This window comes from Pseudopipra pipra, chromosome 4, assembly GCF_036250125.1.
Source record: "Pseudopipra pipra isolate bDixPip1 chromosome 4, bDixPip1.hap1, whole genome shotgun sequence".
Taxonomy (NCBI): domain Eukaryota; kingdom Metazoa; phylum Chordata; class Aves; order Passeriformes; family Pipridae; genus Pseudopipra; species Pseudopipra pipra.
The window spans coordinates 60,453,511-60,477,416 of record NC_087552.1 but is presented as its reverse complement, the minus strand read 5'-3'; the positions used below and the strand labels follow the sequence as shown (position 1 = coordinate 60,477,416).

The window sequence follows — 23,906 nt, the reverse complement described above, 5'->3', positions numbered from 1 at the left end:
TTAAAAAGCTCTCTAATACTGCAGTGGTATACCATTGTGAAGGGATTTTTTTAAAAGCTGGTAGTACTGGCAATTTTACTTTGCAACTAAAGGAACACTGCTTTAGGAATACTATCACTTTTCAAATGTATTAAAATAAAATAATGCAGAGAAATTACTCAATTTATTTTAGAAAATTGTGCAATTTATCACAGAAAAAGGATACAGACATACAGCACTGCCATGAAGAAGTGAGGAATCACACCTATGTGAGCTCTTTTTCTTTCCTTAGGTTCTGTAGCTGTCCAATAAAGGGCATCCAAAATATCTTGTCCAAATGAAGAAATCAGACGATCAGCCACCTAAACAAGAACAACTTTTTACGATCAGCCACCTAAACAAGAACAACTTTTTACTGCCTTTCACTACCTACTTTTCTCTCCAACACTTGAATATGCCATTGTAAGTACAGCTCAATTTAAAAAAAAGTTTCACATATTTATCACTTTTCATCTCTTATTTATTGCATTTCTGGATTTTACAGTGATACTGTTCCTTTTGTATGCTCAGCAGTTTACTCTCCCTCTCAAATTTACTATCCCTTTTCAACAGTATTTATGATAAACAATCCTGTGTTGTTATCTTAGATGCTTCCTTGAAAGACATTCAAGTGCAGCTCAAACCTCAGCCTTTGATAAAGCAATATGTACGTTGTGTCAAACTATCATAAATGTTCTTCCCCATTCCTCTGGGTTTAATAGGGGAAAAAAAACCAATGAAAAGTTAATTTCAGATGCATGGCTAAGAATATCAGCTTACAAGTACAAAAAGGATTGAAATTAGACTTGGCTCCACTGTTCCCTGTATACTGAAGTATATACTTTATGCAAATATCTGCATAAAGCAGAATTCAAAATTAAAAGGAGTGTAACACAACGAGTGATCAAGAGGTACTTGAAATTCTGCCAAAAAGGGAAAATTAGTTTGGAAAAAAACCCAATAAACACCTGAAGTGTAATCTAAAGAATATACACCTAAGTAGGAAAAAAACCTCCTAGCAGTAATTCTAAAGATAGAAAACGTATGCACAGCATTTTAACTTGTAATTTAATACCACAGCAAGAAAGGTCACAGAGAGTTCCACCAGTTCTCAACACTTCATCATCATCAAGCAGGTAAAACTGAATATCATTACAAAGAAAGAGGTTTTCTCTGTCTATACACTGCAGTTCAGTAATTTTAAAACTAAGCTGCACAGGGCAACAAAAACAACACTTCAAAATTTAAATTTGGTATCACAAGGCTAGAAAAAAGAGCTATCTCTCATTGCTTACTAATTCAACCAAATGGAAACAGTTAAAATAGAGGTAGTTGAAAAACTACCTCTACTTATTCAAGACAATATTTTCTCCTAGTGTCTTTCTGTAAGACAACAATTTTGGACACATTAAAACAACATGTAGCAACAGAGGACTAGGTGCATAATGTACCTTCAAATGTTGAACCATATCTACTAAAAAGAAAGTAAGTTCTTGGCACAACACAAATAAACCTAGACTCGGGATCATTTCCTGACTTTTTAAATTAAGAGTTCTCAAGGTAAAGATACCAAAGTGAGTGAAGTCATACTTATTCAAGAAACATTTATTAAATGAAGTTTCCTAAAATATGAAAGCTGAACTAAAATAAAATTTTACAGGATGTTTCAAGTAAACTATAAAATATACTACCAAGTATCACCTATGAAATAGAATGAACAAAACCATGAGCTGATGAAATCATAAATCTGATCAGTTCAAGAGATATTTACAGTGGCATTGTTTTCGGCTTTTAGATTTTGTAAATTAGTGTGATCTGCATGATTTGGTTCCTGCTCATTGTGATGACCCATTGAATAATTACACCTGGTGTAGTAACACTAACTACAGAATGCTTAGAGTTTGGTAATTTTTTTGTCCACAATATTGTGAGGGTTTTAATAGATAAAATGGTGGCTTTTGTTTCATTGCTATTTAAACAGTCCTTGTTTCTTAGCTGAAAGGATAGAAAATATTAAAACCCACCACAATATATTGTTGCTTGCTTTTCCAAATATGACTTACCTAAACCCTATATGCCGGCTCCAGGCTCCAGCAGAATTCCATGGTGAGTGCTGTCACCATCATAACGCACACTGGGGCTTCACAAGGAGCAGGAGCCGGTGGGTCTGAATCTAAAAAAGAAAAGTGTCATTTAAGCCAAATGTGCTGAATGCTCCCCTCAGGCTGTCTGTTGGGAGCATTCAGCACATAATTTGAAGATTTTGCATTCCTCATATCTGTCCAGGACAATATTCCCTGGACTTGCCAACAGCCGAAAACATTAGGACATTGTAAACATCTCTGTTGCTCAGTGATTTCACTAAATTAAAAAGATCTTCCTATTCTGAAAACTTGTGAAAAAATGTAAAGCATATTGCTTAAAAAAGTACATTAGCAGTTCCTTAAAAAGCATTGCTTGCATCAATGGCAAAGACTTTTAATAAAAATCACCAAAGCAGTCTAAGCAAGCCAATATTCAAACTGTTGAAAGCTAACTATCAACGAAGTCTTTCAGTGGGATCCCATGAACATTTTCTGCCAATACTGCTGCAAGCTGCCATAGTAAAAAAGCCCCTTAAAAACATGCCCTCTGCTTGGCATGTTTGGTTTCATGAGACACTATGGTAGTTAAATACTGTTTCCAGCTTCAAAGTCTAATATAATTTTTCTAATAACCATGAGTGGTAATAGATTTTTCTCTTTCCTAAAAGAAACACTCATGCAGCACTTTTCTTAGTTGAGATACATGCTTTTGATTCTGCTAAATATAGCAAAATAATTCAACTCTTCATTCAAAATGGAATGGCACGTGGCTTCCAATTCACAGCAAATACTGTAGTATCGCTTCAAATTATTTGGTAAGATGAGAGAGTATAGCACTACTTGAAGTAGTCTTGAAATAAAGAGAAATTACTATTTTGAGCACATGGATTCATTTAGTAAGTGATAATCTCTCATCAATTATGGAACTACATATGGATAAGTATTACCCCACACAATTAAAATCCATATAGTAACTCAGTGCTAATTTAATATTTGTACATATTTTTCAGCAAATCTAAAATCAAAGGAAAATAAAAACCTATGAATAAACAACTGAGGTGGCTTGTATGATATTTATTTCACTTATGACAACAAAGTGTTTTATTTATGCAATATTTTCGTATTTTATGAAGAAACAACAAGTGTCTTTAGATAACATATTGAGATTTAGCAGAGTGTAACCCTATTTTAACAGTCTTCAAACAAAGGTACAACAGATGTTCAAACAAGGATTAATGTCATTCAGAGATCCCAGAATCCTAGCAGAGTAACTTTTGTGTACAAAGCCTTGAGTGAGTCCTTTTTAAGAGGTTGTATTCCTACTATGTTCTATATTTGCAGGATGGAGATAAGATTGTAGCTATGAGAACATTATTTACTTTGTGAATCATTGATCATAGAAGTGCAATTAAAAATCTCATGCTTTACATTAATAATTAAACAGAAACTATTTTTTCACCAGAATTTCTCTTTATCTTGCCTCTTGATAGAGAATTTCCTTTTCTTGTGTCACTACATTCATTCAACTTATTGCTTATGTACTCAGGCTTAAGTCTGCTAGCCAGGACTCAGACAGGTTAAGCAGTAACATGTGTCCTTGCATACAATGAAAGCTGTATTTCCATAATGATGGATAAAAAACCAAATTCCATGTTTTCTACTATCTTCCTTCTCTGCTCTCTCTCTTGGGATCTTATAACTATTTCAAATCAACAGTTTCTACTTTGCTCAGTGAGTTCAAAACCTCATTCACTATCTTGCATTTCCTAAGACACATCTTTTATTTCCATTTCTCAAGTTTCATGCTGTGGAATTGATTAACAAGCTCCAGAAAGCAGGCAATTGGAAACAGATTCTAAAAACTTATTTTTCACAAACCTGCCTGTTTCACTGCATCTAGGCTTATTATCATGGGTATGTGCACATTTCTGAGAGTACCAGATATGCCACATTCTAAGGACCAACACCGTAACACAACATTTTAGATAGTCTGAAAAAGGCATGCTTCATATTCTGATACCAACATTCTTACCTCAAGCATGTTATAGATGATGTAGAGCTTTATGACAGACTGTCCCCTTATCAGATGATACATCATAGAGTAGTCAACATAGTGCATCATGAAGTAGCAGATGACCAATATAACTCCTTTGAGAATGTCACATACCTGAGCAGGTTGTAGCAAACGCCTATCACTGAAATACAAAGGGCAAAAAGTTCCACTAAATGTCATGTACCCACAAAATACAAGTGTTACCAAGTCAACAGGAATTTACAGAAGCCATTAATCAAGGATATATTTTAATGTGGTTAATTACTGCCCCTTCCTCTGACCCTCACTTCAATCCATGATCATGATACACATTTATAGATCACACTCATGAACAGGATCACATCCTCTTATCTGCCACAACCCTTTAGTTAAAACGGTGTATTTATTAAGAACTCCCGGTTATTAAGAACCTTCTGTATGCATGCCCTTTGGTTTCTAATTTACCTTCCCTCTTCCAGCCAATCATATTTATGATTTTGACTTCCTCAGTTACAGAAGCTGTATTTGCTATGACCAAAAAGAAATGAAGTTGTCATCTTCAATTTCAGTCTAATGAACCAGATGCTGAGGAATAGGTTGTAAACATAATTCTGTATCTTCAAGCTCTAAGCTCTGCAGCAGTAAATGCAAACAATTTGACATCAGAGCTTGAGGTTGGTCATGAACCAATGCAGAAGTTTTCTATCCACAGTCCCACGAGTAACCCAGGAGACTAAAGGAATCATTACATAATTTCTTCCTATAAACTAGAATTAGAGGAAGAAAACAGCTTTACCTCAATTGCCCCAACAGTAGCCATACACATATGAAATTGCAAGGCAGTATTTACTTGTCTATTTACTTAGTTTAGTATGAACAGGATGCAAAGCAGTTAAAAAGCCTTCAAATGAAATCAAAAGGCTGACAATTAAATATAAAAAAATGGAGGAAATAATTTCTATTATATATATTCTTTATATACCCTGAAAGGTTTTTACAGAAGTTAATGTTTCATAAAAGTTGGAACCAATTAGCAGAATGCAAGTTACGAATTTTCCATTTCTGTATTCTTAAATCAGTAGGTTATCCAGAAATTAGACAGTGTTCTCATAAACTGACAAGATGTTTAGAAAAAAAAAGTAGAGTTAGTTTGTAAGAATTTACACTATTTATAAAAAAACCCCATCCAAACAGTTACTTGCGACTTCTGGGAGTCAAGAAATTCTACAGACCCTGGGGACAAGACAAAAATCCCTGCTACTTCACTCTTTTTATTTAAATATATTATCAGAACTGGAGTGTTATACTTAGTGTTTCTTTGTTGTCTTCCATTCAAAGAAAAAGGCCCTGAAGACATTTTTGCATTACATTGCTATTATATTATTATATGGGTAAATAGATCATGCGTTTGCTAGGAGTATGAGCAAGAAAGTTTCCAGAACTCTCAGATTTACAGTATTAGACTCTGAACAAGGAGCAACTGCTCCTTTCACTTTTTACTGCATAAACTGTATTAAAATTAATTATATTCTGAATAATAGAATTCAACCTGGTCCAGCGTACGAGAACTGCTTAGAGTGGCTTTCTCTCTGTAAGAGACACTTTCCTGCTTTCAGAAGTCATCCAGTAACAATATCCACACCACTTATTTCAGACAAAGTCCTTGAGAAAAAGCCTCAGTGAACCTTCTTCCTTTCCCCACCCTCCAAACTGAGTTTTAACTGAAAATACTAATTAAAAAACTTACAGAAAACTGAAAGTGTATGTTTTGCCCACTGCTTGAAAACCTATGACTATGTCTTTGCATGACACACCTCCCCCCAAAAATGCACTCCAACCTGCAAAATCACATTTTGAAAATTTACTGCCTTATTTAACTACATCTGACTTTAAATGGTTATACTTATTAAAATATAATAGCATATATTGAAATGTGTATGACATTTAAGCAAGCTCATGATTATGATTACCATTCATATGCTGAGTAACACAGCATGTTCCTTTTTCTCCAACCTACTTTCATTTTGAAAGTGTACTCAGTCATTTCAGTACAAGTCTACAGACAACACTCAAACTCTGCAACACAGACTGGGATAAAGTGGTAAAGGTACTCCTACTCCACCACAGTAACGCCAGGTCTTAGCACGCGAAAAAGAGAATCAGAATTTGTTACTTAGAAAATTAGCATCCTCATACTTCCCAGCCAACAATTTCTTTATCACTAGAGAAGCAGTGAGCAGTACCTGACTAGCAAAAGAGACACTCACTTCAAAAGCCTATATTTTAAAAGTTTGGCAAGGTACCAATTTCAGTGATAGGATGGTGTCTTACTGAAATGCACCAGTAAGGAGAATCTGTTTATGAATCTTCTGAAGCAGTCAGAAAGATTCTCACAGGAAAATGCTTTGATGTCCACAAATCAATACAGACTGAAAATATCATGCCAAAGGTTTTCTGGCTTACAAGTAACATCAAAGATGCTCAACCACCACTACAGTCACGAGTCACAGATGTTCTGTACTCTATCACTCTTCTGCTTGTGTCGATTTTCATCTGTATGACTACACTCACTCAAGTGAAACCAATTCAGGAGAAGCCAATGTAAATGCAGACAGTAACCATCACAGGGGAATACAAACTCTGAAAACAGACTACATACAATCAAGAGCACAGCTGCTCTTCTAAAGGTGGTCTCAACTCTGCAGGCTAACACTGTATGAAGTTCCATACAAACTTGCACACAGCATCATCTACACTGGAAAGATTCAATTCAAAGGCTGCCCTAAAGAGGCAGTTCAACTACTCTTGATTGCTGATGCCTTACAGGAATTAAACTTGTAGAACAGATTACATTCAAATACCATTTTTAGAGAATTTTAGAATCATTTAGGTTGGAAAAGACCTTTCAGTTAATCAAGTCCAACTATTAACTGCCAAGTCCACCACTAAATCATGGTCAACACATCTTTTAAATACCTCTAGAGACTGTGATTCCACCACTTCCCTGAGCAGCCTGTTCCAATGCTTGACAACTCTTTTGGTGAAGAAATTTTTCCTAATATCTGATCTACATGACCTCTGGCACAACTTGCAGTCTTCTTGTCCTAACTCTCAGAGTGACTTGGATTTAACTTCTCAGTAGTGTGTATGTCTAGGAAAAAAAACTGAAGTAAACAATTTTTTTCTGACATTTTAATTAAAAATACAATCTGTTAATGTTCTATTCAAAGTCGTACATAACTTCTTGTGCTTCTCATCCACACTGTCCAACATCAATGCTGTGACAATTTCTTCAAAACACAGTAGGCCTGGTATTGGCTGGGACAGAGTGCCTTTTCTTCTTAGTAGCTGGTACAGTGCTGTGTTTTTTTGATTTAGTATGAGAATAATGTTGATAACACACTGATCTTTTGGTTGTTGCTAAGAAGTGTTTACCCTGAGTCCAGGACTCCTCAGTGTCTCATGCTCTGCTAGTGAGGAGCTGTACAGAAAGCTGGGCTGGAGCACAGCCAGAACAGGATGTCCCAAACTGGCCAAAGGGATATTCCATACCACAGAGCATCACAGCCAGGATATAAACTGAGTGAGTTACCAGAAGGGGACCCACTGCTGTTCAGGGACTGGTTGGTACCAGTCAGAGACTGATGGGCAACTGTGTTGCGTATCACCTGTTTCTTTTAGGTTCTGTTGCTCTCTCTCCCTCAAGTTCTTATCATTACAATTATTATTACCAGCATAATAATTAGTATTATTATTAGCATATTTTGTTTCAATTATTAAATTGTTCTTATCTCAACCCACGAGGTTTACCTTTTCTTTCCAGTTCTCCTCCCCACGGGTGGGGGATGGAGTGAGTGAGTGGCTGTGTGTTACTTAGTTACTTAGATTAAACCACAACATCTCAGTCACAAAAATATCCTCTCTGTTTCAAACTTCCTCTGTTTGATGACAGAAGAGTTGTCAGCATCTCTACCCCCTAGTCAGCACAAGGGATTACTGCAAAGGCTGACTACAGAAAACTGCCTTCTAGAAAGTGAGAAGAGTAAGAAGATTCTAGCATTTAAAATATATTTCAGTGTTCTTTCGTTGCACAATAAGAAAGACCCCTTCATATTGACTAGACAAGTAATCTATGGTGTACAACTAACATGCTTCTGACTGAGATTAACTATGTCTACTGTATAAGTCCACAGAAGCATTTTTATCGTAGCAGAATCCTTTTGCACTCTGGTTAATAACATTTACAAAAGGATTTCGAGGTGTGGTTCTGAATATAATATGGAATAGGGATAATTATTTCCTACAAAGACAAGAAAATCAAATAAATTAATAAAGTCTAATAATTTATCACCTTTCAGCAAATATACAGAACTGACTGCAAAGCCTGCAGTTATGAAATGATATAGTCAGTGTTCAGTGAGAACTGAATGTTGCAGTTTTCCTATATGATCAGGCTCACATTGGTCCAATCTGTATTTGTTACAAATCATTCCTATCCTTTGCATTAAGCTATTTAATACATATAAACACACACAGGCTGATATGATTTTATGCCTGTCATAACATCCTAGCCCACCCATTTCACGTGCTATATTTTCTGCATTCATTTTTTTCAATATGTTTCTATTTATTGTCTTTAGTAACTACTCAGTACCAACACTGAAAAAGTACTTTCAGAACATCTTAAGCACTAATTAATCAGACTTCATGATTAATATAACACACAAATTCATACTGTTGCAGTCATCCACACCATGAGTACTACAGAATCTCAAAGAAACAAAGATAAAAGCTGCTAGTGGTAGCTACACAAAGGCCAAAAAACAAAAAAGAAAAATACAGCATAGTGCTGATAATTTTAATATCTCACCTGAAAGTAGGAACCCAAGTTGTAAGAATTAGCCATTACTGAGCTACTGTGATAACTCAGAGCAGGATACTGTACAACCTTCTAAGTCATGCTCTCTGAGATGCTCTTAACAGAATTTTACAAGTGGTTTCATTATGCTAAGTCTCAGGTTTCCACATTAACTGTACAGCATAGACTATCAACAAATCAAATTTTAAAACTTCCTCTAACAGCAAAGTACCTTAATAGTAAAGAGTAAGGCTTATCCATTCTATTGCCCACTACATAAAATCTTATATTGCTACACTGTTGCTACCACTGAATACCCCAAACTTTTAAACACAAGATGATCTTTCAATCTGCTGAATTCAGAGTGAAAATCCAAGCATTTCTCTACAGATAAACTCTCTTGCACTGTAATGTTAACTAGCAATACAGAAAAAAAACCACACAGAGACTTCAACGTTCTACGGCATGTACTTAACAAGATGTGGAAACTCCTCAGCCTTTGGGTACATTTATCATTACATCTACTAATTGACAGAAAATCTCCTACAAAACAAAGCCTTACATCTCAAAATCATACAAACACAGAAATGCATGCTTAAGGGCATATACAAGCTTATTATTCATTTTAACATAAGAAAGTTATGTGCAAGCCATACCACTATACCTTCCCATTCCACCACAGCATGTTTCTGTTTCAGCCCAGTCATTTAACAAAAGGAGAAGTGTGCCAAGTTGAGCACTTATCATACAGTGTTTAAAGCAGTTAAAAGTCAAATTATGGCAAAATTTATACAATGCACTGACTGACATCAACCAAGAACTAGAAATTTAGAAAAATCAGTCTGTTACAGAAAAAATTTACTTTTTACAATATACTAAAAATCAAGGTTTAATACTCATACTTCAAACTTTCCAGTTTATGGTTTGTTCACCTTGAGACACATTTAGAAAGTGTGAATCCATGTCTTTCCCCTGTTCTGAAAACCACTGGATCTATGCATGTCCCCCCACTTTATAAAGCTAAAAGTAAGCAACTTTCCTTATAACTAGTTAGGAAGCATTACTTTGCTATTCTATAAAATTAATTAAAATGCTATCACATTAGAAAGCTACCAAATATCCTAGCCACCCACAAATTTCTTTTACAAATTTTAGGAACAACACCACCACCACCAAAAAAACCTACTTTTTTTCATGATTTGTGATACTTGTAAAAAATCCACTTTTTTACAAATACAGCCAAACTCCTATCAAGACCTACATAAAACAGCTACCCATAGAAGAAAAATCTGGTGTGGAAAACAAGTGTTCCTTGTAAGCAAACTCACTAGATAAAGTGAAAGTTTAAGGAACTAGTTACCTCTGTCTGAAATTTTCAAGGTCTCTCTATTTAGTATTATACTCAAAATGCCATGATCTTCATCTTACATAGTAATAAGAGTTTTGTCTCCATCTACTGGTTGAGAACCATTAAGTTCAATCATCCACATGGTCTATGACTACACAGATGGTTAATACCACTGGATCTGTAACGTTTGCTATGGAACAGCACGATGGATTTCACAGTACTTTACTAAAGAAGCAAAATGGCTCAAGGCTTTCAGTGTATTGTTATCTACCCCATCAAGCCGTTTTTTGTTCCAACAGCTGTACAACTGAAGTTACTTAGCATTCAGCAGAGCATTATTAGGAAAAAAAAATCACAGTTTACCAATATTTATCTTTAATATGTTAAAAATCACAAGTAGCTAATGCACAAGTTTAAGTGAGTGATTTCTGAAAAAAACAAGACAGTGTGTTAAGTATTTAACAAGCCTTGCTTATTGAATTTAAAGTTGTTAAACCATTTGGAACATGAAATGCACCCTGGACAAAGAGAAATTTCTTCCTGCTGTATAAAAAAACCTCCTCCCTACAGTTGTTTCTCGTATGCTTTTCAGCAACTGTCACTGCACAATGAACAATGTTTTCACTATATTGTGCAATCTGCAGACAAGTACACTTGTCCGAGCACTTAGTTACTTTAGCATCCAACCCATACGCACTCTGAATATATTGTTATAAACTTAACTATGCACAGACTGTCATATGATGTCATACGACTTCTTAATTTTTGTCTTTCGGGCTTCCTGGTGCTCCTCAATTCTTTACTAGTCTGATTATATATGGTTTTCCAGTCACCTTAGGGTTGTTTGCGTTTTGGTTGTTGTGCTGTTTTTTTTTTAAACCAACAGGTATTCGAGATATTTTTCTTGTTTAACTGAACAGTTAATTGCATTTTAAATGGTTCTCTTCTTTTAGTCTGCTTAGTCTCATCCAAATAATTTAGATTACTCTCCTTTGAAGTTAACACAGACAAAATTTCCAATACTGATGTCATAGATACAGTAATTTAAGATATGAATATGGTAACAGTGTAATAATGCTTTAGATATTTTCATATTAATAAAAAATAAACATTTACATTTATAAACTTATTATAAGAGTAATGTTTCTATAAATGTTGTTTTATTTCACGGAAAAAAACCTTTTCATTTATACAGGTTTATTGTTCTGCTAATAACGCACTGAAGAAGTCTTTTAGCACTGAGGTTACAAGTTTGAGCATGTATTTTACAGAAAACCTTTTCTAATTATATTATTTGTAGGATTTTTTTTCCTGTAGTCTTTATCAATCTCTCAATTCTCCAATGTATCCTTCATTAATCAACCGTGGTGTCATAAATTTCTAATCTTACATGAAGCACTAACAAAAATTATTAGATTAACACATAACAGGATATTTTCCTGTTAGCATAACTAAAGATGTCAGGGAAAATAAAAAATCCAAGCAAGTTTGTCTGAGGGGTATACTTGCCCACATAACTACACACTAAAACTTTTTAAAATGTCCAAAGTGATCCATTGGAAATATTCTACAATTATGCTCATTTGGCTTCAGGAAGAAAAGCTATTTTGATCAAATCTAATATCCAGTTTGAGGCTTTACAAAGAGATACATCTTAAAGTACCCAGGACTTCACTGTTGTAAAATTGTGATAATAAAAATATGTCCCAAATGAAGAATTCCAAGGTACTGAGAACTCAGTTTGCCAAGATTAGATGGCATTGCATTTCTTAAACAATAAAAAGCCTCTACATGCACACAACACAGCACGAGACCATGCTAAGAATGAAACAAAACCAACCTTGCTGTTAGGCCCCCATGAGAGCTGTCTCAAAATAAATTAAAAAAACAAACAAACAAAAACGAGATTTCAAATAAGTGACAACTAGAATAAGCTTTCATTAGGCTTTTATTTTTTTAACAACAGAATCAACTATAACTGAAGTCAGTAAACAAACTGCTGAAGTGCTGTATTTTATTATGCACAGAATCATCTTCAAGTCTAATACTACGACACCTGGTAATGAACTCTCAGGACTCCCCAGAATTTAGGTTAAGCATTACAAAAAAATACCTGCTTGAAGTACACACAAAAATAAAGCTATGAACCTGATTGAAGCAGTACTTAGAACAAACATCAAAAACCTTAAGGCACTATAAACTAAAGTACAGCAGGGGCTATAGTTTTTCCAGCATATGCTATTTTAAAATGGGCCAAACTGGTCCGTGGGCACTTTAAGCAAAAATGTTTTAAATCTAACATCACAACTTCCACAGTGATGCAAGTTACATATGAAAATATACCTACTACAAACAGCACTGAATCAATTTTGTGTGTTGGTTATTAAAACTAAGTGTTGCTTTCTCCTTTGAAGTACATTGGTTAATTTAGCTATTTGTAACCAGTCTTTTTACTGATTACAGGTAGATGTGTGAATTTGGCTGACAGCACAGAAGGAAAAAGAAAATCAGGATTTACTCACCAAGGAGGAATCCCTGTGACACCACATTCCATCCTATAAAGGAAGTGAAAGTGCTCTTCCCTTCGGTCTGATTTACAAGAAAGAAAGAAAGAGAAGGTTGTAATGTTGCTACACTATGCACTGCTATGGAGAGGAGAAAGGACTACTTGGTCTGAGAGTACACTACCAAAAATAATGAATGCACCTTCCTTTTTTGATTGGTAGAAAGCTACACATTTTGGTGGCCAGGTGCACTACTTTCTCAATGAACTTAAGGTGACCATTATAGTCCTTCACAAAAAAAAAAAAAATTAGGCTTGGGAATAAGTGTGCAAAAGAGGTTCAAATCTATTTAATAATCTGACAATATGAACAAAGAAATAATGTCCTAATAAGAATGCCAGTGTGTTTTATTTTTTTTCTGAGATGCTTTCTTTCTTGAAATAATGTTGTTCTATTTATTTCCTACTGAAAAATGTAAATCTGTGAATTCTTAGGAGGGCAATGGGAATTTTAAGAGTTACATAGAATACAGTTGAAGTTAATGATGCTATTGCTGACAGGACCTAAATTAATTTCTTTCAGAGAGCAGAGTAAAAGCAAAATGCAGAACATGTATTTATAAACTATATCTACTTCCACATGGAAGAACTGTGAAGGTCTTGTCATTCAATCTTCACATATAAAAAAATCTTCTACTGTACTTTCTTGAGAATTTGGAGGAGAAAAAAGTCTCACTTTCCCTATCAAGTCCTTACTTGCTTTGTGGAGATGATGTAAAATGCCTTCAAGATAATTAAACTGGGAGTCCCATCAGAGTTTCACTAATACACAGTTTTAGCTTTCATATCATGGTGTTTTACAAATAATATAGAAGAGCTTTTCCATATTCCCATATGACCTTTTATTGATGTGCAACATATTTTCAACGAAAATTAGTTAGCTCTATGAAAGTTTCAAAACAAGCAGCAATATTATTCTACCCAGAATCTCTGGGTCTGAGGTATTAAAAAAAAAAATCTGCATTTAAAAGGAAACTGTACCTGTCAGCCACAAACAGCTATTTTTAGGAACCTGTCACCAAGGACTGTAATTAGGAAGACAATTCCACCAGGTCCACTTCTCTCTCTACCTTAGATTGGTTGTTAAAGCTAAGTATGTGTTTTTATGTTGTCAAAGAATATTTTAATAAAATGAGAGTAGTTTACAAGATTAAAGAGAGTAATTTAGGAAAATTCATGACTCAAAAGAAAATACAGTAAAACTGATTTTTTTTTTATTTCAGAAGATGTAACTTAATTTTGTGAAGTGTTTGTTAATTTTTTAAGAGCACAAGCACAGAAACAATGAAGTTGCACCTGCCAAAACTACCACAATGTGATGATTCAGCCTCTGCCAGTTTGATCACAGTGATTTAACCGGCAGTTTAGTTCACTTAATGATAGAATCTTGGATTCTTCTGACTGAAGAAGTTTTAGAGTCTTGCTAAAAACCAGCTTATTTAGCACCAATATAGCTCTCACAAAACCACCAAACTAAATCTGCTCAAAAGGAAAGATCAAGTGATGAGGAAAAACAAAAGTCAAACTGAAGCGCTTACACTGTCCAGGCAGAAAAAGGAAACCACTTTCTTTAAGATACATTACTCTGTTTCCTTTCAGAACTCTGTAAAATGGAATATTAAAACCCGTGGAAGAGGCTATTAAGCATGCCCCATCCACTTAAGCACTCTGCACAATATAACACAGACAGGAATTAGCCCATTTACATAGAATGTGGGTTTATTGTTTTATAGAAATAATGGGTAACAATCTTCTTCTACACTGAAAAGAGCAGATAGAATTATGAGGAAATAAATGAACTGAAGAGTAAACTGAAAGGGAGACAGAACACTCATTGCTCAATTATTTCACTGAGATGTTGAGAAAAAAGTCAAGATGAAGGGAGGAGCACTTTTATTTACTACACAGAATGGAATACGATGTGGCAGGTTCAAATAACAACTAGTCAACATTTATTTGATATTTGTGAGAAAGAGCAAGCTAAACAGCCACCTGCTTTGTAAGTACCTTTTGCAATTACAAATGTGCTTTACCTATTGAACTTGTTTGTTACAAACAAATAGAAATGTATTTCCTAAGCTACAAGAAAATCACAAATATTTTTTGCCATAATAAATCACATAGCATAACCAGAAAAACAACAAAAAAAACCCCAAAATCAAAGTGCAGGCTCTGAATATTTGGAAGTAAGTACATCTGAAAAAGTTCCATTAGATATCACAGACATGAATTCTAAATCTTTCAGTAAAAAGCCACCAACATTACAACATGAATGAATTAGACAAAGCCTCAAGTACTGAACAAGTAAAGAGATTCTAGGGATCTAAATTCCAAACACATTGGAGGAAACTGTGACAAAAGAAATCGCTTCAGCAGTTGTTACAAAAACAAAGCCTTCTTCACTCAAGATCATCTCATTTTCACTGCATCTTACCTGGTAACACTTTCAAGTTAACACAGGCAAGTTAAATAGATTAAACTGGATTCTACCCTGCCTCACAGACTAAAAATCCTGTCAAGCAAGCAGACTAAGTTTTAACACTGCAGGTTCCTGTAACTACATATACACACATCACGTATGTGTGAGTGCGTGCGGTGTTTTCAACGTCATTTGCTTCAGGATATTGAACAACTACCAAAACCAGCAACTGGTCTTTCAAATTTTTAATCATAATTTCAGAAGGGCAGAAAACTTCTTTGTCAAAAGCAAAACTGAGTTTATAGACAAGGAAAAACATTCTTGAACAAAAAAAAAGTAGTAAGATCAAAATGACACATTAAAATCCGTTACATTTACCTGAATTTTAACATTTTAGCAATACCATCCACATGGATATCTAAAAATAGGCACATAATTTGACTTGTCATCAGGTTAAAACCAAATAGCTGTCACTTTTTAACACAACTAAGAAAAATCTTTTGATCTAATCAAAGTCTGAGAGGGCTCAAAAATAACAGCACAATAAAACATTAGAGACTGCCACCTAGTGCCTATGTTAAGCATCACTAAAGTACAAACATTTCAACTTTAGACTATACTTTATAATTTCTTGTGCAACTAGACTAGCATTTGCTCTAATAAGAACGTACATTTGTAAACTACGCATCTAAAAGCCCTTCACATATAAAAGACAATATTAATAACACTAATTCAAGCAACTCAGTTAAAAAAAAAAAATAAAAAAATCTGTAACCATAAATCAAGTTTTGGGAAACCTGGAATAAAAACCCTGAAGTCTTTCTTCATTCAGGAAAAAAATTACAACACTAATACAAATGCTCTTTTTCTTTTGAGCTGCACTTAAGGCTTACAAAATCAGCTTTACTGTAAAGTAGCAAATTTTATGAAGGAAATTAATTCTATCCAATTTTTTATGCCTATGCCAGAAAGGCAAACTAAAAATCCTATGTATTAGCAACTTCTTCTTAGTATTGATCTGAACAGGAAAGCAAGGAGTTAAGATCTAAAAGTTCTTAATATTCTGATTAGTTTTCCTCTCTAAGAGTTACTCTCCAAGATTCTTCAAAGGAAAGAAAAGAACACATTTTATTCAGGGATCCTTTTGGCAAAGTTTACCATGAAAATAAGGAAAATTTTTATTGTTAACAAACAAACAAACAAAACCACCAAAAACCTTCTGTTTCAATATCAAAAAGTCTATCAAAAGACATGGGCCAAGTCAGTCAGCCTTAGAAATTTTGAAACAGTGTTCAAATAGACGTTAGATAAAAGAACATAACTGTAAGGTAAGGTTACATCTCTGTCCTTTACTAACCTGAATATGCCTAAGTGGTGCTGTTATCAAACTGTTGTGTCTGAAGGAAGCAATGATGACAGTTAGTGACTGGTGGCAAAGCTTAAAAGTCCCATACACACACCTTTGCTTTGGCTAGTTTAGACCAAAACTTCTATTCTACAGTGGAAGAAGTCATCAGTAGTTCAAAAGGTACAGAAAGGCAATAAAATGAAGCACACACATAAATGGAGAAACATTATTTAAGGGTATCAACACCTTTCTCTTAAATCAACTTACCGTAAACCATAGCATGGCAAAGTGATGAACCGGAACATTGCCAGAAAGACTCTCAAAGGAAGCAGGGTGAATACATAGAGAAAAGCATCCAGGCACAAAAAGATTCCAAAAAACATCAACTAAATTACAAAAATAAAACAGAATTATGTTAGTAGTTTATAAAGGGTTACAAAAGTTCATAAAGAATTATTTGATGAAAAATACAATTGCGCAAGGCTAATTTACCAAATAAGCACAATACTCTCACTTGCTCAATCAGCTGAACTGTAACAAAAATTAACATGCTATGCACTTTGAAGACTATTCAGCAAAAATTCTGCACCACAAGGTCCAAGCAGCAAAGGCTTTTGCAGACTTTCACAGCTCACCGAACTCAGTCTTTATCTAATGGATGAACTGCACTTGGATATAATTGTAGCTCATTTTCCAGTGGTGACTTTCCTCTAAGGTTACAAAAATTCATGTTTTAACCTTAGAGGAAAAAAGCTGTGTGTAAATGTGCACAGCCAGTTTTCAGTATTAGCCCCCCTCCATTTTTTTATTACCTGGTAAATTTTCTACTACTGCATAGCTAATTACAGTTTGGTAGATCTCTTTCACGGCATATTCATCTTTTTCATATAAGAATATAAACTATGAAAGAGGTAAATTTCCCATTGCCCTCTGTTTAAGTGCTTTATCCTTAAATTTACAGAAACAGTTAAAGCCATTTCACTACAGCCCTAAGCCAAGCAACTCTACGATAATTAAACTAGACATAAACTCTACAAATTGAAAGCTCTTGTATACCAGACTCTCTTCACATGACATTCCTTCTTCATCTGATCTTTGGATGATTCTATGAGTCTACCTGAATGGGATTCTAGGCACATGCCTTTATACTTCTGTCAGACCAGGAGCTAATACTTTTTCTTTCAAGGATAATCATGTAAAAAAGCAAGCTTATCTTACTGCACAATTAAGACTAGTAACATCTAAGCAGGCCTAATGTCCATGACAGATATGCATTTACATGTGGAAGTTGTATGTACCGCTGATGAGAAAGGAAGACACTGGGGTAGTGGGGTGTGTATAAACCAAAGTACAAGCAAATTACTTTTATCTCCCATAAGCCTTTCAAAATACCTTCTTTGTGCAACAGCCACATCAGTGTCCAAGGAGCTACATATCACTGATGTGTGCCCTTCTCTCACTCTTACTCCTTGTGCATCCTTATAACTTTGACAGCAATCCTACGGACTGCACTCCACTGCATCTATCCGTAAGCCACATTAAGAGGACTGGCTTGGGCACAACAGCACTGTGCCTAAGTTGTTACTTTCCCTGATAATATTATTTCAACTAATTCTGCAGTGGCAGAATATTTCAATACCATCATGATATTAAGGTCTCTTCCCTGACATTCACTCATTTGCCTCTAATACCATATTCTAAAATTTCAGCAGAGAGTTATCATTTAAAGTTATCAGGAGCAGCGTTACATGAATGGTGGATAAACGTATGCAGTGCATTAATATGCTATTAAGCAACCTATTTCTTTGCTAACTTTTAAACCAGGTGCTGAATTTTCAAGCACTGGGGATGACAGAGCTGAACACTTACCTTTTTTTTTTTTTTTTAACTCCTTAACCCAAGCAAAATAGAAAGATAGCCTGTCATTTTGCCTCTCTGTTCTTTGAGGACATTTTTATAATCTCGAAAACAACACTGCATTTTCTTTTAGATTTAGACAGACTTCTTCTCTGCCTGAGTGTAATGATGGTTTTTCACATTCTGTAAGCTTGTGTTAATATTTGCAATTGTTGTTTAATGTCCTCTTTTTTCTAATTTTTTTTACTACAATGCACTTGCACATTTACATGCATCCATTTAAATACAATCAGTACTGAACCTTCCAAATTTTCTGTAAACATTATTTTTGCTGCTACATTCCAGATACTGAGGAACTAACAGAAAAGCTTACAGAGCTTTTCCATTATCATAACTATAACTTAGAAAAAGAGCACAGTTTAATTTTGAGATCAACTAACAAGTCTTCCCTTAAGATGGCAGGAAGAGAGACCATCTTTTCATTTAGTATAAATACCCTACTACAAGGAACAGTTTCCACTGAAATTGCACAAAAAGCTTGAGTGGAAGTAGCACTTATATTGTACATTATCTAGCTTCCCCAAATAAAAAAGGGTAGTCAGAACAACAAATACAAAAATACTGCCCTTTTAACATCACACCCCCCTCTAAACTCTGGGAATGTAATAAGTGTATGTTAAATAATATCTCCCAATATTAGGCTTTGATAAATTTACTCCAGTTTATTCTCACTATGTGATTATAATTTTCATTCTTATTCTGTAATTATACTACTAGGTAGAAAAAGCCATTAAGAAAATTCTTCTGTTCCTTTCCTAGTGTCTTACATGCCTTATTTCAAGTAAACAGATTTTTGTATCACATAGGCAAGTGGTTCCTGCAACAGGTGATGATCTGTACACTATTTAGCTTTCTTTCTAGATGCTCATCATTGTATTTTTTTTTAATGAGGAAGATTCAATTTGACACAGCTAGTATGGGTACTAAACTGGACTAAGCCAATGCAAAGAACTAACAAATTTGTTTCATAATCTCCCTTTAAGAAGATAATTATCACTTTTTAAATCTGTTTATTATTCAGTTTCATAATATTTCATATTCAAAGTACAGACTGAAGTTTGATGGGGTTTGCATGGTAAATCAATTTTACTACAGCATCAATCTTACGTATAAAAAGACTGCTGGTCATTCCTTGTTCCTACACACTGAAAGTTTTATTGGAAATCTGAGGTGATGATCCTTCAGAATAATTTCTGTGCCTTGGAGACAGCATGTAAATCTATATAATTACAGTGGAGATGATGTAGAACTGCTGTATTGTTCAACTGAGTCTCTACCACAGGTGGAATATTTTACCATAAACTGGAATGGGTAAATAGTGAGGACGTGAAGACACCACCCCGGGAGAGTTCAAAGCCCATCTGCCTCTAATCCCCAGCAACCTGTTTGCTGTAGGTGACACAGCTTTAAGGAAGGGCATGGATTACATCATCTCAGAGGTCCATCCCAATCTCAATCATTCTGTGATTTTCTGCAGTAATGGACTGGGAATTTAGCTTTCTAAAACCAGGCCTTACCATGGTCCAGGGATCAATTTAATGATACTGAAGGAGGAACCAGGTGCTACTGACAAAGGGAATCCTACTCTCCCTCCTTCCTCCACTGCACTTTCATCTTTCTACCCCTACCCAAAGCTACAGAGGTCCCCTTCTGTAGGCTCTGGACTGTCAAGAATATTGGCTGAGCAAATCAGCTCAATATCCTAGCACAGAATAAACAGAGCAAGAAAAGTGAAGCATTCACTGCTGAATTATGAGCTGATTTAACTCTTGGAACAGTCCAACAAGCTCATGCAAAGCAGGCAGCATGCATAAAGCAGGAGACTGAAGTGGGAGGAAGAGTGAAATAAGCCTCTTCCTTCAATGTAAGTTAAATTGATTTAGTTCTATTTGTAACTTCATCCATAGAGATTCTGGAAATTTTAGCAATCTTAATTTTAATGTTATCATTACACTGCGTCCTAGCCAAACCTTATTACCAGTGTTGCCTTACTCATTATCCATGAGCATACTGCTGCTGCTGCCTCCCAAATCAACATGGTTATGCCAAAATAAAACTCTCCTCTACCTTACACCACTGGAATTGGCTCACTGCAGGGCCAGAATGACATCTAAGCTGATATAAAGGAGGTGGCTGGAATCCCTCAGGAAGGGCCACAGCACTGGGATAGAGAGGGAAGATGTGGTAAACAGTAGCAAGAAGCAAAATAGAAGACTATGAAAATTATGTCAAAAACCTTAGACAAACTCATCTATCACCACACTTTTATAAGACTGAAATCTTCCCATCCTCAAAGCATTAAAGACTTGAAAAAAAATCCGTACAATTTTATAATGCAAAATTACATTTTGCTACAAAAAGTTTTCTTTTAATTGACTATTCCTTTAAGCATCAGTGACATCTTTATATTTGAATTAATTTGTCATCATCTGGACTTGTCTGTCCCTGCTAATAAGCTGAGCTGCAAGCAGTAACAAGCAAACATAGGCAAAAAACCCCCTGAAACAAAAACATTTAAGTTAGTAACACTGAAAAATAATCATTATAGATATTTACATCTTTTTTTTAATATCAAAGGTGTTTTATACAAACATATTTCCTTAAATACTTTAATGCAACAGATTTCATCTCTAAATTGAATCAAACATTAAACATACTTCACCTTCTCCAGTTCTTTTGGTATCCGCATGCACGTGTACACTCTCTCTCTCCGCTCCGTGTATTTTGCTTCATTGTGTTCAAGGAAGTAACCTCTTGTTAGCTCAGCACTGATGAATCTCAGCAATGAAAGATCTATTCAGAAACACACAGAAGCAGAAGACACTTCAGACTTCAGGCATGATCTCCAAAGGGTGAGAAGCTGCTGTGCTTTTGTTACTTGTCTCTTGCTACATGTTTCATTTACAAGGCCTCTAACCCAGAAGGTTTCTGCTGATGGTTAAATAACTGTACGGAAGGAGCTATATGAGAAGCAAGTCCTATGCTCTCCCCTTCATTACCCTGTTGCCTCCCAACAAACAAAAGAAGCTACTTTTCCCAGGCAATCCTTTCCATCAGATAACCCAAAACATTACTCAAAGCTGCTACACTGAATGCAATAAACTTAATTTATTGACAGTCCTCCTAAATTTACTAAGCTCCATTTTTGACTTCTTAAAAGCTATTTTCTCTCTCAGCAACATTAGCAACCTTTTTTTTTTATTACAAAGAAAAACTTTCTGTAAGATCAAAATGTTCATGGATACATGACCCCAAGTCATTCAGTACACAAACAGTACAAGCACACTGAACATTTGGAGATCAGAACAAAGTCTTGCACAATCAAAAAGCCATCAGGCATGCACAAGTTTTCTGTGTTTTAATGCCTATAGGTAAACAAGCTGAAGGCTGACTGACCTATGTTTAGCCGACTCATATGGCTTCTAAAACAGACTTTGCACAGAGTAGTCTTGCAAAATTAATAACATATGAAATTATGAAAAACATATGAAATCATAATTATGAAATTCAGGCTGTCAGCACAAAGAGGTTGAGCTTAAGATTCAACACTCACTGACCAGGTCTGACATCACCACCTCCTTGTAACACTTCAGAGGTGACAGAACACTACAATGAAGTTCAGCATCTCTGGTTATTGGTATTTAAAAATAGAAACTCTCAGTGTTCACACAACCTTGAAAAGATGTAAATGACTGATCTAGACAAACAGGTGAAAAGCTACAGAGCACCTACCATGACACAAGCACATGTTCACAAACAGTAAACTCAGATTTTAGCCAAATTCTTAGTGACTATTAGAGGTGGAAGGGACCTTGCATGGTAGAATGCTCCACATTTCTCTCAGGATGAAGAGGCTGTATAGTAGTAATAGTAAAACTGCCTAGGTAACAGCTGGTAAGAGAGGAATGCAAGTATGGACACTATGCATGAAACATTCGCCCAAAACTATCTGAGGCAATGCCTTTTCAGTAGTCACCACATTGAAGATGAAGACCATTAACATAAACAGTAGCCAGAAAATTATGAAGTGTTTCAAAGCAGAGAAGGAATCAGCTTAAACAGACAAGGTGTGCTTATAACCTACACTGCCTTGGGGACACACACACACACACACATACTGAGCGTGACTAGAACTTGGGGGGATTACAAACAAGCACCTTGAAGTTTGTGGTGGTGTATTAACATTCTTTGCATGCCTGGTATTGTGATTTATCATGTTGCCTATACTGATCACAGCTATATAACTCAGTAAGCACAGGTTAATTATGTATTGTTAATAAATCATGATTTCCTTTAAACTAAGTGAACTGAATTGTTTTTCCCCTGTATGAGCTTGTTTGGATAGTGATTTTGATGCTTTATATATTACTGATCCACTTCTGTAAGGCAGGCCAACACCACTCTAAGCCTTAAAATCATTTATTTTAAAACAAAGAAACCAACATGTAGTTTAATTAGTAAATAATATTTACATGTAAAGTTTCAATCAAAGTTCATTCTGTGAAATAAAGCAGAAATTCATACCACTAAATCAGTGTTCAGATCTCTTGTGAGCACTATAACTTGTAATTTTTGGTTTTGCCAATTCTTCCTTGTTTAGAAACATGAAAGCAAAGAGATAACTTTAGGTGTAAACACACTGAGTAACCACTCTGTTAACTGCCTAGGTGTATTTTCTTCCACATCCGACAACCGACCTTCTCTAACTTAAAGATAATGCAACCTCAAGCAACTGAAGTTCCCTGCACAATAAATATATGCATATAGGCAACCACCATAGAGTAACTTATGGGTCCCTGTCAACTTGAGATATTCAATGATTTTAGCTAATGAGCTATTTGTTCCCACTCCTTCTTACCTCACACAAACTATTTCATAGGCCTATTACTGAAAAACAAATGATTTTAAGTTTTTGTCACCTGGCTACACTTTCATGCCCCGGATATTAAGGGATAATCATCCTCATGACTGAGGTTGATCAATACACAAGCTCCAGACTGTGAGTGCAAAATAATCTCCCCAGTGACAGGGGATGCACTGGAACAGTCACTCAACCACCTCCTTTCTGGGCACTCATTGCTGCCCAGCATCAGCCCTAGCCCTGTGCCAGCTGTGAAAAAGATTAGTGGCTGACCCTGTAGGAAAAACACAGTAACCAAAAGAACAGCATGAGACACCGAGGCAGGACAAAGCAATAAATCATTCGAAAAATGGCTTAATTCTGCTATCAAAGCATCAGGCAACATTTGCTTTTAAAAGTAAACACTCTAACTCCTACTTCAAATTCCTTCCCTACTTCAAATTTCCCTCTTTTGCAGT

The 23,906-nt window shown here is 35.3% G+C and overlaps 1 protein-coding gene across 5 annotated transcripts in view; it reads right to left on the bottom strand.

Moving 5' to 3' along the window:
• Nucleotides 1-23,906, bottom strand: part of TAPT1 (transmembrane anterior posterior transformation 1) — a 50,232-nt gene that overhangs the window by 24,046 nt on the left and 2,280 nt on the right. For 2 of the 5 annotated variants that reach the window (XM_064653156.1, XM_064653158.1), the window contains exons 2-6: nt 21,250-21,380; nt 16,938-17,056; nt 12,181-12,204; nt 4,135-4,297; nt 206-341 (exon numbers count right to left, since the gene is read on the bottom strand). In XM_064653156.1, coding sequence (XP_064509226.1) covers nt 206-341; nt 4,135-4,297; nt 12,181-12,204; nt 16,938-17,056; nt 21,250-21,380 — 573 coding nt within the window. Of the gene's footprint in view, nt 1-205; nt 342-4,134; nt 4,298-12,180; nt 12,205-12,862; nt 12,930-16,937; nt 17,057-21,244; nt 21,381-23,906 lie in introns of those variants that run through there. The other 3 variants (XM_064653160.1, XM_064653159.1, XM_064653157.1) reach the window with 3 other exon arrangements.